The sequence below is a fragment of the Equus caballus genome, chromosome 7, assembly GCF_041296265.1.
Source record: "Equus caballus isolate H_3958 breed thoroughbred chromosome 7, TB-T2T, whole genome shotgun sequence".
In the NCBI taxonomy this organism is placed as follows: domain Eukaryota; kingdom Metazoa; phylum Chordata; class Mammalia; order Perissodactyla; family Equidae; genus Equus; species Equus caballus.
Window position 1 is genome coordinate 17,318,350 of NC_091690.1, and position 21,965 is coordinate 17,340,314.

General features: G+C 38.2%; 1 protein-coding gene across 6 annotated transcripts in view; it reads right to left on the reverse strand.

The window, feature by feature from the left end:
• The window catches only part of ALKBH8 (alkB homolog 8, tRNA methyltransferase), a 53,074-nt gene extending 34,691 nt beyond the window's left edge, over positions 1–18,383 (reverse strand). The window contains exons 1-7 of one of the 6 annotated variants that reach the window (XM_023644739.2): positions 17,732–18,383; positions 12,067–12,202; positions 8,265–8,502; positions 4,956–5,087; positions 4,188–4,283; positions 2,172–2,276; positions 738–808 (exon numbers count right to left, since the gene is read on the reverse strand). In XM_023644739.2, the coding sequence (XP_023500507.1) occupies positions 738–808; positions 2,172–2,276; positions 4,188–4,283; positions 4,956–5,087; positions 8,265–8,502; positions 12,067–12,202; positions 17,732–17,757 (804 nt within the window). In that variant the 5' untranslated portion in view covers positions 17,758–18,383. The other 5 variants (XM_001500933.5, XM_005611548.4, XM_070272747.1 and 2 more) reach the window with 5 other exon arrangements.
• Between the last annotated feature and the right edge of the window lie 3,582 nt (positions 18,384–21,965).

The following is a 21,965-nucleotide window of genomic DNA, read 5'->3' on the forward strand; positions in this document are numbered from 1 at the left end:
GGACGGGAACTATGAAAATATAAAAAATACTAGTAAATAGTATATTTGCCTCCAGGAACAAGATCAGATTTTGAAGCAACCTCTAGTTAAATTAGGTGACCTCATATTTTACAGATTCTTCTAGATTTAAATTCTGATTTCCATCTAAAATTCTATCTGCAGTTTGCATGGATCACTTTAAATCATGTTTTTGACAGCTTTAGCAGTTCGGGTAAAGTGCAGCTATAGACATAAGTCAATGAATAAACATGAACCTCTTACTCCTCATCTGTAAAAATAAGGATATTATCCTCTGCTGCTCAAAGTTTTTGAAGGTACTGAATCAGGTAATATATGTGAAAAAGTTTATCAAAATTCCAAACACTTAGATTTTAGTTTTGTTTCCTTTTTCTACAGCCTGCAGCTACTATCTTTGGCCACTAGATGGCAATGCTGCCTCAGTAAATTGTTGTCAAGGGAAGTCTGGATTTTATTCAACTTCTAAAAGTAAAATGTGTAAAAATTTAAATTACAGGGCTTTTCCTGGCATCTGATGAGCTGATACATAAAACTCTGTACATCTAAAAGAAGAGGGAGTGATAATTTCACTTCTGTAAGAAACGAAAGTGCTAATGGTGCCTTTACTTTTTCATTTTAAAACCTTAACTCATTTGAACTAAGAAATGTGGGAAATCCTACAAGAAAGGGTATTGTATAAGACATTTTTTGGTAGCTAGTAAAAAGGTGTGAACATTTACCTCTGACCCCAAACTGAGAGAAACGATCTCATCCTCAAAAGCAGAGTGTGTGTCAATATGAGCGGGAATTCCTGAGATGGAAGATAGGATAATAAGTCACTTCATTTTTCCTTTAGTAGATTTAAGATGACTCTAAATATAGCCTCACACTATTATGGTGAGAACATTGTTTGATAATCAGGAATGTACTATAATTTTAGTTAAAAGGAAACATTTATGGTGGTTGTAACCAAATAAAAATTAAACTAAATCTCAACCAAAAATACGTTAACTTCATGCTAAGACTTCATTCTAAAATCAAGATTTGAGGGATCGGCCCCATGACCGAGTGGTTAAGTTCGCGCGCTCCGCTTCGGCAGCCCAGGGTTTCGCCGGTTCGGATCCTGGTCACGGACACGGCACCGCTCGTCAAGCCACACTGAGGTGGCGTCCCACATGCTACAACTAGAAGGACCCACAACTAAAAATACACAACTATGTACCAGGGAGCTTTGGGGAGAAAAAGGGAAAATAAAATCTTTAAAAAATAAAAATAAATAAAAAACTAAAAATAAATAAAATCAAGCTTTGAGAGTCACTGCTTAACTAGGACATTTACCCAACCCTAGCCCAAAAAGAAGAAGTGAAAGATAAATAACAAAGTCACTTTTCCTCTTGAACACTGGATTCCCAAGTACTTGTAGAACAAAAGCAATAACCAGGTGTGAAGACTAAGCACATCGATAATTAAGACACGGCTGCCTCCACCAACCTCTCAATCTATGTTAACTGAGCACCTCTTAAGTGAGAGGAACCTTGCTACACGGTGAGAGTATATAAAGCTAGTAAGACACAGTTCCTTCCTCAAGGAGCTTACAGACCCATGGAAAGACTGACAGATAAATAAGCAATCATAATACAGCATGATAAATGCAGGGGGGAAAACAACCTACAACTCCTACCATTAATAAAGCTTTTAAGATCATTTGATTACTACAAATATCAGAGGAAGATGCTGTTAACAAGTGCAAAAAATCAATAACCTAAAGATTTTTCACTAACATGTCATCCTAGAATTGTCTTCCACATTCTCAACAGAAGAGAAAGAAGAGCAAGATCACCCAATTAGCCTTTTCTCTGTATCTGTCAATTATTTGGTTTCTTCCATTATACCATTGTTGTTAAAGCAATCTTCTCCCTCTCTAAATAAAATGTTGAGAGGGAACAAAAAAAATCACAAATAGCAATTGTGTCAGTCTGTTCACACTTTGGGATGTAAGCTCCTCAAGAGATCGCTGTGCAGATTTGCAAGGAACTGAAGTCAACACAAGTAAAACACATAAGCACATTAAGAGTTAGTCTGAGCTAAAAAATAATACCTCTGATTTTAGAGAGTTACATAATCTACTGAGTTATGAAATATATAACTGGAATTTAAAAAAAAGAAACACTCACCATGCCCAGGTTCATACTGGTTTACAGTCAATTGATCAGGCTTATGTTTAATGAAACCTTCCTTTAACCATTTCTCCAAAATGCTATCACAAATGTCAGGAAGACCTGAAGTCATTAATCATGAAGATAAAACATATTAAAATATTTACTTTGCATGTTTTAACCCAAGAACAAAAAAAAATCACTATGATAAAAATCATACAGCCTTTAATTTAGAAGTCAGACCCAAATACAGCAATAAACCCACAAGCAAAGCAAAATATAAACAAAACCTTCTTAAGAATCTTTTAAAGTTATCTTACCGATTTTAGCAAATAAAACGTCCAAGAGCAATTTTGCTGACAATTTTGATATTTTGTAAAACAGTAATAAAATGATAAAATTTTCCATATTCTATACTGAAAATTAGCCTGACCACTTTCTTTTTTATTTTTAATTATTCAATTTATTTTAAAATTAATTATTTTAAATTATTTCTCTTAAAAAAAACACTTCTCAAAGTAGAACTAACTTACTTTTATTGGAGTCATGAATGTTATCTCATGAGGGAGGGAAACCCTTAAATAAGACCAAAGCCATAAAAATATAGATAAATTTAACTCCAACAAAGAATTCTAGCAAAGGATTAATATCCAGATTATACAGTAAATTCTTATTAATGAATTAGACAACCCATTAGAAGAAAAAACTAGCAAAACATATGAAAAAGAATTCACAGAAAAGAAAATAAAAATAGGGGCCGGCCTGGTGGCACAGCAGTTAAGTTCGCATGTTCTACTTTAGCAGTCCGGGGTTTGCAGGTTTGGATGCCAGGTGTGGACCTACGCATTGCCTGTCAAGCCATGCTGTGGCAGCCATCCCGCATATAAAAAAAAGTAGAGGAAGACGGGCACTGATGTTAGCTCAGGGCCAGTCTCCCTCAGCAAAAAGAGGAGGATTGGCAGCAGATGTTAGCTCAGGGCTAATCTTCCTCAAAAAAAAAAAAGAAAAAGAAAATACAAATGACCATCCTCACTAGTAATCAGGTAATTATACAGTTAAAAGTTTTATAATATCACATGTTGGTGGGGGGAGGGGGTGAGTGCACACCTGGTGAGAATAAGTTGGCACAACTGTTTTGGGGGCAATTTGTCAGTATCCATTAACTTTTTTTTTTTTTGAGGAAGATTAGCCCTGAGCTAACATCTGCCGCCAATGCTCCTCTTTCTGCTGAGGAAGACTGGCCCTGAGCTAACATCCGTGCCCATCTTCCTCTGCCTTATATGTGGGATGCCTTGACAAGCGGTGCCATGCCCACACCCGGGATTCGAACGAGTGAACCCCGGGCCACCAAAGCAGAATGTGTGCACTTAACGGCTGCACCACCAGGCTGGCCCTCTATTAACATTTTTAAATGAAGGTAACTTTGACACAATTCTAATTTAGCAATCTCCCTTAGAAACTCTTGCTTAGTGCATAAAGTGAGGTGTATGAAGATACTCACCGCAGCACTACTTGTAAAAGCTAAAAACTAGAAATAACCTAAATGTCGATCAAAAGGGAACTAACTGAATAAACTATTATTGAACATTCAATAAAACGAAAAACTATGTAAGATCTCCAGGACATATCATGAAGGGAAAGGAACAAGTTGGAGTAATACAAGTAATATATGATTATATAGCTTACAGAAGGCAATACACTACTCCATGTTAACAACTAGTACAGACCTTTCTAGGTATCTACATTTGAAAGTAAACTCGTCTTTAAAGGATTGGTATATACTAAACTGTTAACAGTACTACTTCTAAGAAGTATGAGAGTAAGGATAATGTTCAAGAGGAACTTTAGCTTTATGTACTAATTGTTTAACACAAAACTGCACTACTTGGCTAATTAAAATGTTTTAAATTTAAACAACTATTTCAAAGTTTACCTACAAATGACAAATGAGACATGTCCTCAGCTACGATGTACTTCTAATATATTAAATCTTTTTTTCTAACCAGCATTTATTGTTTATTAACAATTACTTACCCCCAGGTAATGGCTTATTTTTATCTACATTGTTGTTCTCATAGTGGAATTCATAACCAAAATGCTTTACTCTTCTGTGTTTTAAGGATTTTTGAACTGTATGAAGAGAAGAAAGCAAATTATTTGGGAGAAAAGAATTTCATTCCTTCGTATATTTCAAAGTGAACATTATAAGTAAGGATTAGTTTAGGAATGGTAACTTTCATTAACTGATAAATTATTGCTTTAATAAAATCAACCATTTCCTCTCGTATCTGCTGTTCTTTTAAGTCTAAAACTGTAAAGAACCCTTAAAGAGTCTCCCCCAATCTATCTGAAAGAGCTGAACACGCACACTGCCGCTCACAAGACTGCTAATGATGTGGAGAGAGTCAGAGTAACTCATTTGCAAATATCTCCAGCAGGCTCTGACTGCATTAGAACAGTACGGCGCTGACCTGCTGATTCCTCAGAGGATATCTGCCTTAGGTGGAGAGGATCAAATAAGACAAGACATGTGAAAGGGGTTATAAATGTTAGCTCTACAAGGCTGGCTTACAAATATTAATCAGTTTGGAGTTTAAAATTGATAGCTATATAAATGTTATTTATTATTAATGCTCCTAAGAATTGTTGGTATGACTTGCCTAACACTGGATCCAGGCTACTTTCAGTAATTTTAAGGAAACAGTACAGTTTTAACAAACCAAAGGAGGAGAAGAAAAGAAAGATCAGTATCATGGCCATTTTGCAGATACTTTTAAATACCAGATTTTAAGTTTTACTTACAATTTTGGTTCTCTGTATCTTCTGTCCAGTTAACACTTTCTAAAAGCATTTTCTCATCCTCAGAAGAAATAATTTCTTCTACTACCATGAGGCCTGGAGGTAAGGCTTGAAGCCCCAACTCTTTCCACTGCGCTGTGGGAAATGAAATTAAAATACTCACATACAAATCTTAAAGTTCTTATACACAAATAATTCTGTCCCAAAAGCCATTTATTAGTTCATAAGACTCCTAATCCTTATTTTCAGAAATAAGAATGCTAAAAGGCACATGACATATTAAAAATACAAAAATAAGACCAAGATAAAATTATGGTACATTTATGGTACATAAGTCCACTGTATTTATCAAATAGAACAGTATTTACTTAAATATGCTGTTTGAACATGACTGAACCAGCTTTTAAATCTCACTAAGAAACAAGGTTTCTCATAATATCTACAGTATGCCCCGCTATAACCAAGTCTGATTGTCCACAAATAATGAATACCAAAATTTACATGCTTGTTTTTGCCCTCAGATTCTTGATACTAGCTATGGTCAAGTAACAGAAAAATGCAAAATAACATAAAATTTTCTGGAGAAATAAAAATATCATTTATGAAGAATTATTTAGCATATATTACAATAATTTAAGTCCCTATGTCCTTCGAAGTTTTAGATAAGTACAGCTCTAGAAGGCAAAATAAAAAGAATTTATGATTAGATAAGGGGAATAGTGTAATTCATATTTACTATTAGAGAGCTGATCATGTCACAGACACAATTTCCGAAGCTTTTCCGCAGAACAGTTTTCATCTTTCAATCAATTAATATAAAAATTCACAAAAATAATGTCTACTAGATTTGTTAACATTTTGGAAATAGAAACAGTGAATCATCTGATAAATATTCGCTCAGTGCTTACTATATGCCAGGCATTATATTATTTATTCAAATTACATAAGGAAAAGTTTGGGAAGAATTCCTTAAATACAAGTAATTTATAGCATAAGTAATTCATATTTAGTTTTCTAAATATATTTTTTTAAAACTGAAGAACCAAAAATATCTCTTGTGTTTGTTATTAACTGGCTATCTTGTCGCAGATATAAAACAAGTATCAAAATGTTTGCGACAGTTCTATTCTCTATTCATTTTATTCTCCATTCATTTCTACTAAAAATGATTTCCAAGGTTATAAATGTGATTATAACAGTCTTAGAAGTACATCTGGATCTAATGTATGATTTCAAATAAAGAACACTCCAAAAATCACTTTGTGCAATTTCTTACAGAGTGTTCAAGATACCAATCGAGGGAAAACCCAAGGACAGTATTTTCTGATAAAAACTTACTCTCAAACCATTCAATTTTCAAAAATTGATCATAAACATATAAAATATGGAGATGATCTAGTTTTTAAATCTATAAGGCATAAATCAGATTTAAAATTAAATACAGACACTGAGAATTACAACTTCTAAAATTTATCTTTAAAAGAGTCTTTAAAAGTTTCCTTGAGTCTTATTTTACAAAAACACAAATTTGATCAGATTATACTCATCCACCCACTCAAAGGATATCTAAACAAACCCTTTAATTGCCTAGATAGGGGGCAAGTGAATATAACAGAAGGAGATCAGACATCTAAATCAAAGTTCACCACACTACATTTCATTTCCACAGGACAATGTTGAAAAGATGTAATAATCCCTATAGAAATTCTGTAAATTAGTCTATAAAGGTTTGATTTAAATTAGTTAAGTTAGGGGCCAGCCCTGTGGCAGAGTGGTTAAGTTCAGCATGCTCTGCTTTGGCACCCAGGTTCATAGGCTTGGATCCCAGGTGCAGACCTACACCACTTGGGGGCGGCCATGCTGTGGCAGCAACCCACATACAAAATAGAGGAAGATTGGCACAGATGTTAGCTCAGGGCTAATCTTCCTCAAGCAAAAAAGAAAGAGGATGCTTGGCAACAGATTTTAGCTCAAGGAAAATCTTCCTCAGCAAAAAAAAAATAAAAATAATTTTAATTAACTAATTAAAATAATTTAAATTAAATTAAAATCAGTTCCTCAATCACACAATCATGTTGAACAGCGCAGATATGAACATATGAACATTTCCATTACTACAGAAAGTTCTATTGGACAGTGCCACTATAAAGCTTTTGGGATCTTTGGTGGCTAAAGGTGTTCCTGAAACCAACGAACAGCCTTGATGATTAAGTATCTAAGTACTAAAGTTTTTTTTTCCTTTTTGCAATTACTGATTACAGCTTTTAGCTGTTTAACCCACCCACTGCTGACTGTGCTGCTTAGGCAATACACTATCTGACTCCCACTAGGCTCCTATAGATAACATCTCCCTGGAGCCTGGGTCACCATGGTAATGGGTGTGTGAGCTGTTTTTCAGGAATTAGAACTCCTTGTCCACTTAGCCTGGTTGAGACCACCAACTCATCAACCGGGCCCGTGCAGATGTCCGATAGGTGACCTTTTGACATAAAGAGGCTAAAAACTCCACCCTCAGGTCATGCTAATGCCGCCTTTTTGTCAAGATGGGTCCTATGAAGAGGCGTGGAGTCTGACTACGCTTGCGCAGATCGTCAATTCCCTCACTCTCCTCACCTCCAATCACCTCTCTCCACATTTCAGACCACCTTGCCCCACTATCCCATAAATATCCCTGAGTCCCTATTTTCGGGGAAGCAAATTGGAGGCTCATGCTCTCACTTCCTCACATGGCTGCCTTGTGATTAAACCCTCTCTCTGCTGCAATCTCGCCGTCTCAGTGTTTGGCTTTCTGGGCAGCCGGCAAAAACGAACTTGGTTCAGTAACATTCCTCCATAAAGATGAAGCTTGCACATAATCATTTGGATCATAATTAATTCCCAGGTGATTAATTGAAAGCTTCCAGGTAGACACTGTAAAATAAATTGGTGATCTGAGTCCCCAACATTCAATTTTGAAAAACACAATTAGATAGTAGGATTCCAAAATAAGTAACATGCATAAAAAATATATTGATAGGTTGGTGGAACCAGCTCCTTAAGGCAGGCTATGTCTAACTCACCTCCCTTCAACTACCAGGGCCGTGCCTGGCACAACTAGGTATTTAAAGAACATTTGTTAACGGATGTCCTATTTTATTTCATAACAACTGAAACTCCCAACTCAGGCATGAAAACAAAATTCACACAAAAGTAAGAACTATTTTGGGGCCAGCCCCATTAGCTTAGGTGCCAACCTTTAGGGGAAAAAAAAAAAAGCAAGAATTACTTTTAAAAAAAAGAACTACTTTTTAAAAGATACTTGTATGATAATACCTTTTTCCACAAAATTCAAGTACAGAATGATCTTTTGTCCTAAATCATCCACTATTTCTTTTCCATTGAGGGTAACGTAGGCTCTCTCGGATTCCTCTGTAGTTTTGTATCTTACAAACGAGTAGGGCTTATTAGGTGGCATTAGGAGAGCATCCACGGGTCCACATTTCTCTAAAACTGGAAGCAGCTGGTTCCTACTCACACCATTACCCAAACCACCATTGGCAACAACCAGGACCTTAAAAAAGCAAAAACAGAAAGCAACATGAGCAATTAATATCGACCTGTTTATTTTTAAGTAAGATTTTAAAATAAGATGATGTCTACAAAAGTGTAATTAAAAAAGTTTCCCTTACGATGGTTATTTGGTTTTCTAATTTCATCCAAAGTATATAAATCAATTTACTAAATATTTGGAGGTTAAAAAGTATTCCTATGTTGTAAAGATTGATTTTTAAAAGTGCTTTCAGTAAAATATTTATTTCCTAATGACCGTACATACAAATTAAAAGATAACTTTTTTCACTGTTCATAAATATAAATTTAACATAATGGAAAGAGAAAGCATAGAGAGAGAGAGAAGAAGGAACAAGGAGTTACATAATACTTGCTTTTTTGTCAGACACTGCTATATGCTTTTTCCTACTTAATCCTTATTAACATAATCTTCACAACAATCCTACAAAGTGGGTAATATTAGCCCCACGGCATAGAGGAATCAATTGAAGATGAGAAAAATTGGGTTAAGGTAATGACTAGTAGGAGTGGGTTTCAAAGCTATTTCTGTCAGTTTCCAGAATGGTTCTTTTGATAGAACCATTATATAATGTTTACTAAAAACTAAAAGTAAAGGTACTGACTCAAAGAAAAACCAATTACAGGTTCTACTGAACATAAAATAGGAAGATTTTCCTCTATGGGTAATTCAGTTATTTTGCAATTAAAATTTTTTCCTCTGTAAGTTTCATGCTTACTACCTGTCATTTGCAGACCTGCCCTGAACTTATTCAAGGGATTTTGGGGGATGGGGCAGGAGGTCTCCTGTTTTTATTCCAATGTTAATGGCCTAGTGCCCTTGTAGTCTTTGTACAGTCGGTCCTTAGCATCCATGGGTTCCGCATCTGCAGAGTTGACCAACTGCAGATGTGTACAATGTTTACAATCCGCGGGTGGCTGAATCCTTGGATGCAGAACCCAAGGATTCGGAGGGCAGACTAAGAGATGAGCATCCACGGATTTTGGTATCCACGGGGGTCCTGGAACCAACCCCCTGTGGTTAAGGGACGACTGTACTTATAAAGCATTCTACACAGCGTTAAGATCTTTCATTTATGATCTGTAACTGTAACTCCTAAAAATTTTGTAGCATAACAAAAGTAAACCATCGATAGCCAACTCTCATAAGTTTCATTATTTATACCAGGTACTAGCAAACTTTTTCTGAAAAGGGCCTATGTAAAATATTTTAGGCTTCCCAGGTCATATAAGCCTGTCACGTAGTCTTTTATTTTTTAACAACGCTTTAAAAATGTAAAACTCATTCTTAGCTCACAAGCCAGATTTGACCCGAGGGCAGCAGTTTGCCAAACTCTGATTTATACTAAGCTGGAAATCAGAACATAACGTATTAGTTTCTTTTATACAAAATAGGATTATCTACAACCTTGTTTTAAAAGAACGTTATAGAATTATTATAAAATTGGATAATAAGAAAAGCTCTGTTCCGTCATGGGATAGCCAACATTTTATATGTACGAAAGTATACACATACACATACTAGACAAACACACTAATACAATACTACAAAATATGGTGTAAAATTTAGTCTCAGATGGCTTGCCCTGGACCTAATTCAATGGGGTTTGTAAATTAAAGCACCAAAATAATTTGGTTATATGCAGCCACAGTTTCAAAAACATTTCCATATTCCCAAATCTAAGGAACTGCAAAGGTTTTGTAAATGTCAAGGTCCACTGCTCCATCTAAGAACTAAGGAAGATGGTGAGGCGTGATTGAGGAGGACTAGTGGCGCTCGAAGATGCTGTCTGAGTGATTTGGGGGCAATTCTAAAGGCAAACCACACAAAAACAAGCGGAGAGGGGAGTGAAGGAAAGAACTCATTTCCTATTACATGTGAATTATACCATATAATTAAATACAATAATTGTTTTATTTATAATTGTTCAGCCAAGCAATTTTCCCGACAATATGAAGTAGAGAATTTAGAATTTTTTTTGTTATCTTCAGTCCTGATGGTTTGAGGATCACTCCTCTAGAAAAATCTCACGATGGCTATAAATTTGCACAAAGGCATGTACACTTAAAACACATTGCGGAAAGAGCATTTGTTCTCCCCTAGATAGATAATATATAATTGGAGGTCCTTCTACAATTTTACTCTTTTCCTTTAAAAATACTGTGGAGAAAAAAATAATCAAGCCCAAATAAGTTGATACTTTAGAAGTCACCAAGGTAAGATTAAAGTTTCTAGAGATCTGAAAGAAAAGACAGACCCAACCAGAAACAAGCTTCAGAGGCAGCAAAGAAACTTAACCCATTTCTTTTCTTACCAATTCTCGTCACGACCCCTATAAGGCATGCTTGGGAAGAGATCAGAGTAGGGTACGTCAGTTTAATCTTTTGAATGCCTCACAGCCTCAGTGGCTCTTGGCAGAAAGTCTATGCAAACATATTAATTCTAATCTGTTATCTACTCTATCCTTTTTATAGGGATTTGGTTTAAATTCTCTAAAGTCATTAATATTTAATGAAATCTAAGTATGGGCCTTTTACCTGCTAAATTTAAACTCACCTCAAAAGGCTACTCATTCCTAAACTACGACGCAGCACAGAAGGCAGCCTCAGCATGATATAAGGGAATGGTATTGGTCTGAGAGTCCAGAGCCCTGAATTTTAATCCTAGTTCCACCTTCTCAATTGTATGTCTTTGGCCCTCGGTTAGATGATGGCTAAGCTTCCTTCCTCCTCTCATATCCTTAGAACCAGAAAGAACATCATAAGAATACTTTACATTTATATGGTATTTTAATGACTAGTAAGTACTGTCACATACATGTTCTCTTTGGACTCTAACAATCCAATGAGATAAAAAGGTATGCAATACTATGTCCTTATGAATGAATAAAGCTGAGGTCAAGGGTACTGCTCATGTCCAAATAGTGGAGAAGCTAAAAGTTAAACTAAGTTCTTCTAATTCAAAGCCCAGGAAGTCTCATAGTCCCTCATATATATATAATTTAATTATTGCCATCAGATAATGAAAAGTCTTTGTAGATAAGGTCTAATAAACAAAAAATGTTTTATAGCATATAATCAAAACACTTTATAATACAGACAAAGTTAGGAATAGAAGAAAGAAGCCTGCGTTAGGATACAAAAGATCTAGCTTTAGGTTTCTATTCAGCCACCTCACATCAACGGACATATCACCACCTCTTAGAATCTTAGTTTTCTCACCTGTTTCATAAGGATTTTTAGGGAATTAGATATAATAACGAATGTAAGAATGCTTTGTAAACTGTAAACAGTTTTAGTGTTATTGTTATTAATATCTACTCACAACTTCCTCTAGTTCAACACAATCAAGGGAAATTCAATGTCCCAAAACAGAAAGTGATCAGGTCCCATCATACGTATACTGAATATAGACGTAACACACGACTGAACAATTACAGCATTCCTCTCTGAGCAATTATTAACAAATATCACTGTGACACATTAAAATTGCAATACATTTACATTCAAATACATTATTCAAATGATAATAACAGTTTTAGGTCACCTGAGTAGCATAGGATACTGTCTCAATGCCTTCATGTCTCAGCAAAGTATGCCTGGCTTTAATCTGTTTCCTTAAGAACTTCTTCTCGGTTTTATTAAGTTTATAATTATTTTGATGGTTGCTGTCCATGGCAATACTTAAAAAAAAAAAAGTACAAAATGTCAACTTTAAGATTCTGAAGGGACAGTTATAATGATGCTATTCATATTTTCTATAGTTTATAAATATTTCTATATGACAATTTTTTTAAATGCTTACTTTACCTTTCACCAACCAAGAGAAGTGAGAACAAACAGATGCTTGGACAATAAAGGAATATTTAAGAAGGTAACAAAGAAGCAAGAACATCTAATAGCAGCTCTGGGGTTCTACAATATGTTCCAGAGCTTCAGCTCTCCTAAGGGAGCTGTTTTCCCCATAGATGATACAGCCCTTTACTTACGAAGTCCTAGGTAAAATGTGCCACAGACAAATTTCATAAACTAATATTAGGAAAGAAAAAAAGAAGAAACAAAACAAAAAATTCACAGAAGAATATACAGCATGACTCCATTTACATAAAGTCCAAAACCCAGAAGTAAGCCATATATCGTTTAGAAATACATATGGAGCAAAACCCAAGAAAAAGCAAGGAAATGATAAACACAAAGTTCAGGAGAGAAGTTATTTCTGGGGGGAGGAGAGGAATGGAATATGAAAGAAACACAGAAAAGCATCAAAGGTATTTCTTCAGCTAGACAGTGGTTTAGGTGTTTGTTTACTTTTTAAACTGCACACATTATATATTTTTATATCTATAATTTTTAAAATAACAGATAGTAAGAACCCCATAGAATTGTTTTCATTTTATTGAAATACGTCAATCAGCAAGTAGTCACTAAGTGCTTTCCCAAAGAGGCCTTCACGCCATCCAAATCAGCACTCTACACCATGCTTTATTACAGTGGCCTATTTTATTTTGTTTGCAGAATTTAACACAATTTGTGATGATTCATCTGTTAGCTTAAATCCCTCATCAGGATGTCAACTCCAAGAGAGCAGAAATGCCACCGTACAGCAGGTGCTCAACACAAACTTGTTGAAGGGAATAAACGAACGATAACAGGTGCATACACACACACCTATTTATGGTCTCAGTGCTCTGCGGCATACAACTACAACACATAGTTTATGCTTTCAACAAAAGTGTCTAAGCTGGTTGAGGAAAACAGACTAAACAATGAAAGAACATGATATATCTTTATATAATTAAGTGTTAATGGTACAGTCCAGTCTTTAGTTGTGACATGAATTAGAGACAAACAAAGTAAGACTGACATAAACTAGAAAAATTGGAGAGAACTTCAAAACAGAAGGGGACCTGAGCTGAGTCCTGAAGGACAGAAGTAAACAGTGTCATAGGGAAGGGAGAGTATTCAGTAAGGCAATAAAGGGAAGAAGCTAAAAACAGAAATGGATGTGTCTGGCAAAGACAGTGAGAGGTAAGCATAATCTTTTAAGCAGAGAATGTTGGCTGATCCACCGATCCCACTCTTCACCCACTTGAAAGTCTTCAAAGTTAGCAAACAAAATAAATATAGGGAGTTAAATAAAATCATATTCCAAAACAGCTCATAAACAGTCAAAACTCTAATTACTAATCTTTATGTACAGAAGAAAAATGCAGAGTCTATAGAAAGAACAGTAATCCAGCTTAACTAATACACAGCATGCATGTGATAGGGGGTAAGGCCAGTAAAACAGACTAGCTGGACAGCATACTAGAGAAGTGAGAGGCAAGGGGACCTGCTACGATCCAGCCTGGCAAGTAGAAACGCTGGACTGGAGTCTGGAGGAAGGGTGGAGTCTGGAGGAAGAAAGGACATACGGCGAGAGGGGGAGGGCAACAGAAAAGCTCAGGCACAATCAACAGGCCTTGAATACTACTCAGACGTGAAGGAGAGAGGAATCACACATCACTTACAGGACAGAGCCTGAGTGACTGAGAGACTAGTGACGTCACTTCAAAACTGGAAAGTCAGAAAAAGGTCAGGAAGAGCTGCTCAGTAAGGAAGGTAATGAGTCAGTTAGGATATAATATGTTTGAGGTACTGGTGAGATACACAGTTGCAATGTCTGGCCGGCAGATGACAATACAAAGTAGCTAAAAGGAGAGGGAATGAGGTTAGAGAGAAAGCCTTAGGAGTCATCATTAGACAGGAAGGGGACAGCTGAATGGATATTTTTAATTATAATTATTTATAATTATAATTATTTATTCTAATGTTTGTTCCTTTCCAGTGAACGAAGAGCTCTTTGAGGACAGGGATTAAATCATATTTTTCTTTGTTTCCCCAGAGCCTCCTTCAGTGCCATGAGACAGTATAACACAGTGTTTAGAGGTCCAGGTCCTAGGTTCAAATCTCAGCTCTACTTATCGACTTATCAGCTGTATGATCCTGTGTGAGCTAATTACTTATTTCTGTGCTTAAGTTTCTTCATCTGTAAAATAGGGATAATAGTGCCTATTCTTGGCACGTAACTGCATCCATCGCTGCACTAAAAAACGTGACCAAACTCTAGCACAGCTTCTGGCAGCATAAAGCCAGGTCCCTAGGAGGACCCCAGTTAACCACTAAAATGCCCGAGAAAACTCAAAATGCTGCCAGGAAATTTTACCATTTGTTCTAGCAACACCTGACAATAGGCCCCTGACCTCTGTTTCTGAGAGCATTTACTAAAAGGGGCTTACAAATAGTAAATATGCAACTCAAGTGTCTCTCTCAAGGACCTGAGAGCCATTCCTTTGAAATGTAATCAAAGGAAAGACAGAGCCTCTGTCTCCCAATCCCTGTGGCAGGAGAGAGAACTTTGATAACTGCCAACTGGCAAACACAGCTGGCCTAACTGCATTTGTACTGACCAATCCTTTGTAATCTTTCACTTCTCTAAGTCTACTGAGCCCCTGCTCTACGCCCCTCCCATTCTCCCTTTAAAACACCCAAATCACTTCTGCACAAATGAGAATGGAGCTCAGCTCTTTCCTACTGTCAGTAGTAAGAAAATAAAATGTTTCTACTGCTCTAACTAATGTCTGGCTGTGTTAATCTTTGACACTAACTCATAACTTTGTTAAGGATTAAATACATCTATTACTAAATTATGTCAGCCCTAGCTATCTTGTGGTTAAGATTCTGATATTCTCATCACTAAGGCACGGGTTCCTTTCCTGGTCAGGGAACCACACCATCTGTCAGTTGTCATACTGTGGCAGCTGCCTATTGCTGTGATGCTGAAATCTATGTCACCAGTATTTCAAATACCAGAAGGGTCATGATGGTGGGCCGAGTTCAGCAGAGTTTCCAGACTAAGCTGGACTAGGAAGAAAGACCTGGCCACCCACTTCTGAAAAACCGGCCATGAAAACCCTATGAATAGTGCCAGAAGATGAGAGGATGGTACGAAAAAGACCAGGCAGGGTTCTGCTCTGCTGTACACAGGGTCGCTAGGAATCAAAATCAACCTGATGGCACTAACAACAAATTACTAAATTATTGTTAATTTCCAGAAGAGCCAAATCAGAATGGTTTAAGAAGACAAAGAAAAACTGAGGGCCCTCAAAGGAACTTTCTTATTGCTATTCCATTCCAAGATCATCATCTTTGGAATGGCATCTTTGCAGTATGAAATGAAGAACAAGGGATGAACACACTAAGAATTTTTTTCTTAATATGTCACATGGGCAAAGACTGCAAAGTGGAAGAAATGAGAAAACTAAGATACTGAATACATCTTTTTAAGAGTCTGACACTAAGTGTGCAGTACCAGCAGACGGAGCCTCATAATCACATTTCTCTCATCCCCTTTCCCTTCTCCTTCCCTCAGTCATGCAATATTATTACAGGTGAAGAAAGACAAATCCAGATAGCTCTGGAGGCTCATTTGTTCCTCATTCCAAAGACTTGGCAACGCACTGGCCCAGCAGGTCTGAGTCACCTCAACAAGGAATAGGCTGATACCAGGTGCTGAGGTCTGGGGATGCTCCCTTTCAAACAAGGCCACTTCCCTGGCCAAGGAATTTCCACCATTGCACAAAGGCTTGGATGCCCCTTGCCTTGTTATGGGAGTGTTATGGAATGTCATGGGAGTGAAGTCATCACTAGAATACTAGCCATGCTGAGTCCAGTCTAATCACATCCAGCTAAAGCACACTCTCTATAGGATAACAAGAGTTAAGAGATCACACACGCTCTGCTACTAAGTTTAACCCCAAGACATCCTATTGGATATCGCCCTCAGTGGTAATAGTAGCATGTGTGTCCATGCCCTCCTTGAACAACAGAGTGCATACAATGAACAAAGCCGTATAGACAAATGTTCCTGTGCTTGTAGGTAAATTATACTCAATAGCAAAGATTAGCAAGAACTTAAATTCCTATCAAATGAGGCCTGATTATCGAGTACAGCACAGGTATACATATAAACTTCTAGGACATACAAGAAATCAGTGATATAGGCTACCTCCAGGAAAGGGAAATGGGTAGATTGGTACAAGAATGAGAGGGAGCTTTCCTCTTTCCTAATTTTTGAATTTAGTAACTATTCAAATTGCATTAACCATTAAGAAAGAAAACAAAAATTTTAATTGATTAGAAAAAATTAACCCTGTCATTTGTCATATCATCCCGTTTTAATTCCTTGAAGAATACCTACTCTATATTTTCTTATGCCCTCATTAATTTGTTTATTCACTGTCTTCCTTGTCCAACTTACTAAAAAGTAACCTCTATGAAAGCAGAAATTTTGTCTATATTGTTCACCCTGGGGCACTCAGCACCTAGAACAGGATCTAGCACCTACTAGCCATTCAATAAACGTTTATTGAGTAAGCCTAAACTTACTACCCTTGCGATATTACCTCCTAAACCTCTTCTTCAGAATTCTGAGTTTGGTGGCCCTCTTCAGTGTTTTCATTAATACCTGGCGTGTATCTCTCTCTCTGCAGTTTTCACATTGTCTAATAACGACCTATTTGTGGGCTCACCCAGAAGTCTGTCATCTACTTGAGGGCATAGACTTGAGTCCCTGGCATACAGCAGACACTCAGTAAATATCTGTTAAGTGAAATCAATCAAAACCAGAAGCTGACACTACCAGAAGCCCAAGGATCTCCAGGATTACTCAAACAAGAGCGTAGGAAGATTCAGCTATATGAGCTACCAGACCACCAACAATGCCTTTTCCTCACTGGATTGGCACGGGTCAGAAAAGCCCCAGACGCGCCAGACTAACACTCCCTACTTGCAATCGCCAGTCCAAAACCTCAGAGGAAACAGGACACTGACACAGACACCACGTGAGCACCCGCACTAAACACAAACACGTGCACCTCAAACACGGACAGACAGGATCACCCAACGCCGGACAGCCTACTGCCTACGGACTGCCCCAGAGCACTGCGCCGGCCATCCCTCCCCGCCCTAGGTTCTCAGGCACAGATCTGTGAGGCAGACAGAGAAAACCGGAAGAAGGCGACAAGAGAAAGCAGTGATTTGCAGCCATCATGCCCGCCAGTAAGACGTGCCACAAACCTCCGCCTGGGCTCAGGCTGAGTTCTCACCACGTGGGTGCGCTCTCCTTCGCCAGCCTTTCCAATCTATCTCAGAAAGCAGCGGCGGATACTCACACACCACCCCATCTGGGCGCAGCCATGTTGGAGAAAGGTGCACTACATTTCCCATGAGCCTGCGGGGACGACGAACGGCGCTCCCACAATTCCCTTCGCCTTCCAGAGCTTCCTATTGACTCTTTCTCTGCCGGGCGTGGTTGATCAGTCAATCGCTCTCCGCTGTGGTGAAAATTAGGGTGTCTTAGTCGGGGAAAGAGTAAGGGTAGGGAGTGCTGCTTATTATTAGCTATCCAATTGGACACGTTTAAACAGGTGTGTGTCCGTCGGTCCCTCAATAATGCCCACTCCCCCACCCCCTCCTCTGGGGATCTTTTTGCATCTTTCCTCAGGAATCTTAGAGGAATGGGAGAGGACCTTGGGATCTGAAAGACGACATCTTATGGGCGACAGCGAGGGAGGTGAAAGTGCGTGAACATGCCAGGGGAATGGTGAATAGCGGAGAGTGGTAGGAAGATGAGTGGAAGAATGTTGAGGGAGGTAGGACAGGAAAGGTGGGCTGCGCCAGATTATAGAAGACTTTAGGCTATTCTGTTCTGTAGGTCTAAGGGGGTCCCTGGAAGAAATGGAGTGATAGGACCAGAGCTTCAGGGGGAAGGTGGGAAGAGAGACTAAAAGAAGACTGCTTCACAGGCTATCGCAGTGGTCAAGTGAAAAGTAAACTATTAACTGGGACACAGCAGTGGCAGACGGAAAGGAAAAGATTTCGTAAGAGAGCAGAAATAAAAGACACAGGAGAAGGTGATGATTAGCCATTGTTCCTGCTTTAATGTTGTGGGTTATGAATGTATTATAATCATTCTGCCTGCACTGGATTATAAACTGAGAGCAGGGAAGGCAATTTGGGAGTGGGGAGGAAGTCACTTCCCTATAGTGCTGATACAATGCCCCTATCCACACCCCACCACAGTGGACTATCAGCAAAAGTTAAGGGTTGCTGGCCAGCACAAGTGGCACTGACAAGAGAGTGTTGTTGAGGGGAGGAATAATTTGTATGAAGAATAGGTTAGAAGGGGGAAAGAGCAAGTTGGGATGCAGATAGGCACCAATGCAATAGTTCAGGAAAGAGAGTGAGGCTAAAACTGAATAGCAAGTGAAGAGGCAAGTGCAACCTAGAGAGGTCAAATCAGCCAGACATTGCAAACTACTGAAGAGGGTCTAAGGGAAAACATGTTCAGTCTCCCTGATGCCGTCTTGCTTCTGCACTACTGGATGCTTTCAAAAACACTTTCCAACAGGACTTTCTGTGATGATGGAAGTGTTTTATGATTTGTCTGCCGCTCCAGACATCTTGTCCCCGTACTAGCATCCCTAGCTGGAAAAAAGGAGCAGAGTTTCCATCTTTTCATCCAGGAAATGAAGCTCCCAGTGGACTCCCCCTTGTTTTTTGACCACACAGGTTGCATACTATGATAGGCAGAATGATGGGCCCCCAAAGATATCCACACGCTAATCCTTGGAACCTGTGAATATGCAGATATAATTAAGTTTGCAGACCTTAAAATAGATTATCCAGGGATCCAATATAACCACATGATTCCTTAAGAGCAGAACATTTACTCTTGCTGGAGAAAGAGAAATCAAGCAGAAGAAGTTAGAAAGATTCCAAGTGTGAAGGATTCAACACACTGTGATGTAAGGGTCCGTGTGCAAGAATGGAGAGAGGCTTCTGTGAGCTAGGGCCAGCCCCCAGCTGATAGGCTGCAAGCATGTGGGGGCCTCAGTCCTACAACCACGAGGAACTGGATTCTGCTAACAACCTGAATAAGCTTGGAAGCAGATCATTCCCAGAGCATCTTGGTAAGAGCCCAGCCAGGCAACACCTTTATTCTGTCCTTATGAAACTCAGAGCAGAGAAACCAAGAGCCAACCCAAACTTCTGGACTACAGAATTGTAAAATAATAAACGTGTGCTAATTTATTACAGCAGCAATCAAAAACTATTACACGTGCTTATCCCAGACCAATCACTAGCCAAAGAAAGTAGAATTACTGGGACTGCTTTAGGCTGGTCATGATTAATTGCATGGGGCTGGGACGAGACCCTGAGATCAAGAGACCTGGATAGCCTACACTCTATCTAGAGAAAAGTTAAATTAGGCTTCTCTTAACAAGAAAAATGAGATGACAGCTTTTGGGCAATTAACAGCATGTTCCATAAGGGGGTTGAACACTTCATCTGACTGGATTATCATAATATGATCTATCTCAAAACCTAAGAGAAGAGGATGCTAGAAGGATGAGCACTCTCATCAATTAGTAAAGCATTCAAAGGTAGAATTCTAAGAGTTATTATATTTCTACTTTGAGATTCCTCAGTCAGAAAAGATTGAAAATGTTCCCAACAGTCCTTGAAAATTGTTGTAGTTTATTATGGTTCCAAAATGTGATACTGTTGCACTGCAGTTTCAAATTCAATTCCTATACTTATGAGGTTCCTAATTTCCCTTCCCCTTCTCCCCCACCCAGACCATTTGTTTTTGCTACTTTCTGGATTTTTCCCCCCGCTTGTCCCCAAGAGCAACTATACTAGTTTTGCTTTCTTTTCCTATTTAAGGTTATAAACAAAAACACGTTCATTTCTCAGTCTTTCCTCTCCACTTATTCTTTTGCTACTTATTTTATCCCTGCTGGGTAAATGACAAATTTGTGTCACATTTCCTTTCCAAACTTTTGTCTTCTCTGCTGGCTTCTTGAAACTCCAGAAAGAATGCATTATGTAAAACCATTTGATGTTCACTGTGACATTTGAGGACTGAATGCATTATTCATGCTATGGTGATAAAAATTCAATGAAAAGTTTGTAGTTTTATAAGTCATATGGTGAAAGTACTTCCATGCGGTAATTAGAGGCAAAAGTAACACAAAAAAAAAAAAAAAAAAAAAAAAGGAGGGAGGAGCCAGCCTTTCATTTATAATATAAAATATAAAACTCTGCTTGAGGATTGTTTTTGGTCAGTCGGAAAAATATAAGATTTCAGGGGCTGGTGCAGTGGTGTAGCAGTTAAGTTCACGTTCTGCTTTGGCGGCCCAGGGTTCGCCAGTTCAGATCCCAGGTGCGAACATGGCACCGTTTGTCAAGCCATGCTATGGCAGGCGTCCCACGTATAAAGTAGAGGAAGATGGGCATGGATTTAAGCTCAGGGCCAGTCTTCCTCAGCAAAAACAGGAGGATTGGTGGCAGATGTTAGCTCAGGGCTAGTCTTCCTCAAATAAATAAATAAGAAAAATGTAAAATTTGAGCTGTAAGCAATAACTGCCCTCCCTCCCACAATGGTTTTATTCTTGAGGCTAAAGACCTGCTTACTTCACAGAATAATTATTTTTCTGCAACATGCTTTTCAAGTAGAAGAGAATAAAGCAATAGCAGACAACTCAGGGTGCAGGAAAATCTTTGGGGTGGCCAGAGGAGTGGGATTTGTGGATTTTTAAAGATATGATAAAGTGAAGCAACTTTTTAAAAATATTTCCCTTAACTCGACAAGAAAAAATTCTCTTAAAAATTTATAAACATTTAAAAATGTCAGGGCCAGCCAGGTGGCACAGTGGTTAAGTTCGCACATTCCGCTTCCCAGTGGCCTGGGATTCACCGGTTTGGATCCTGGGTGCAGACATGGCACTGCTTGGCAAAACCCATGCTGTGGTAGGCGTCCCATGTATAAAGTAGAGGAAGATGGGCATGGATGTTAGCTCAGGGCCAGTCTTCCTCAGCAAAAACAGGAGGATTGGCAGTAGTTAGCTCAGGGCTAATCTTCCTCAAAGGAAAAAAAAAAAGTCTCACTACTTTAATGCCTTCATACTGTCATTAATCTCTCAAAGACCCAAAAATACAAAGATGTTTGCCCAAAGAGGGCAAGCTTCATCATTAATTATGCTGGATGTAAATCCGTATTTCATATAATCTTCATGATCACTTCTAATTTGGGGGGATTTCTCATTAGATCTGACTAGATGGTCTTAGCTTTTACTTACATTATGACTCACTAAGACCTCATATTAGGAGCATCAATTTTGCCATTTTCTGTTAGTTACTTGTGCTTGAATTATTATCTTTATTCATCTTCACAATGGGGAATTTAGAATTTTCTAACCTACTTGCCCATTTTGCAAAAGTAGTTTTTACATTATATAAGCATTTACCAGGCACAAAAATCATGTCTTGCTTAAAGGAGGGAGGATGCCAGAGGCAGCTCCCCTGCCTGCGAACTCCCACTCCACTCTTCTCTTAGAACAC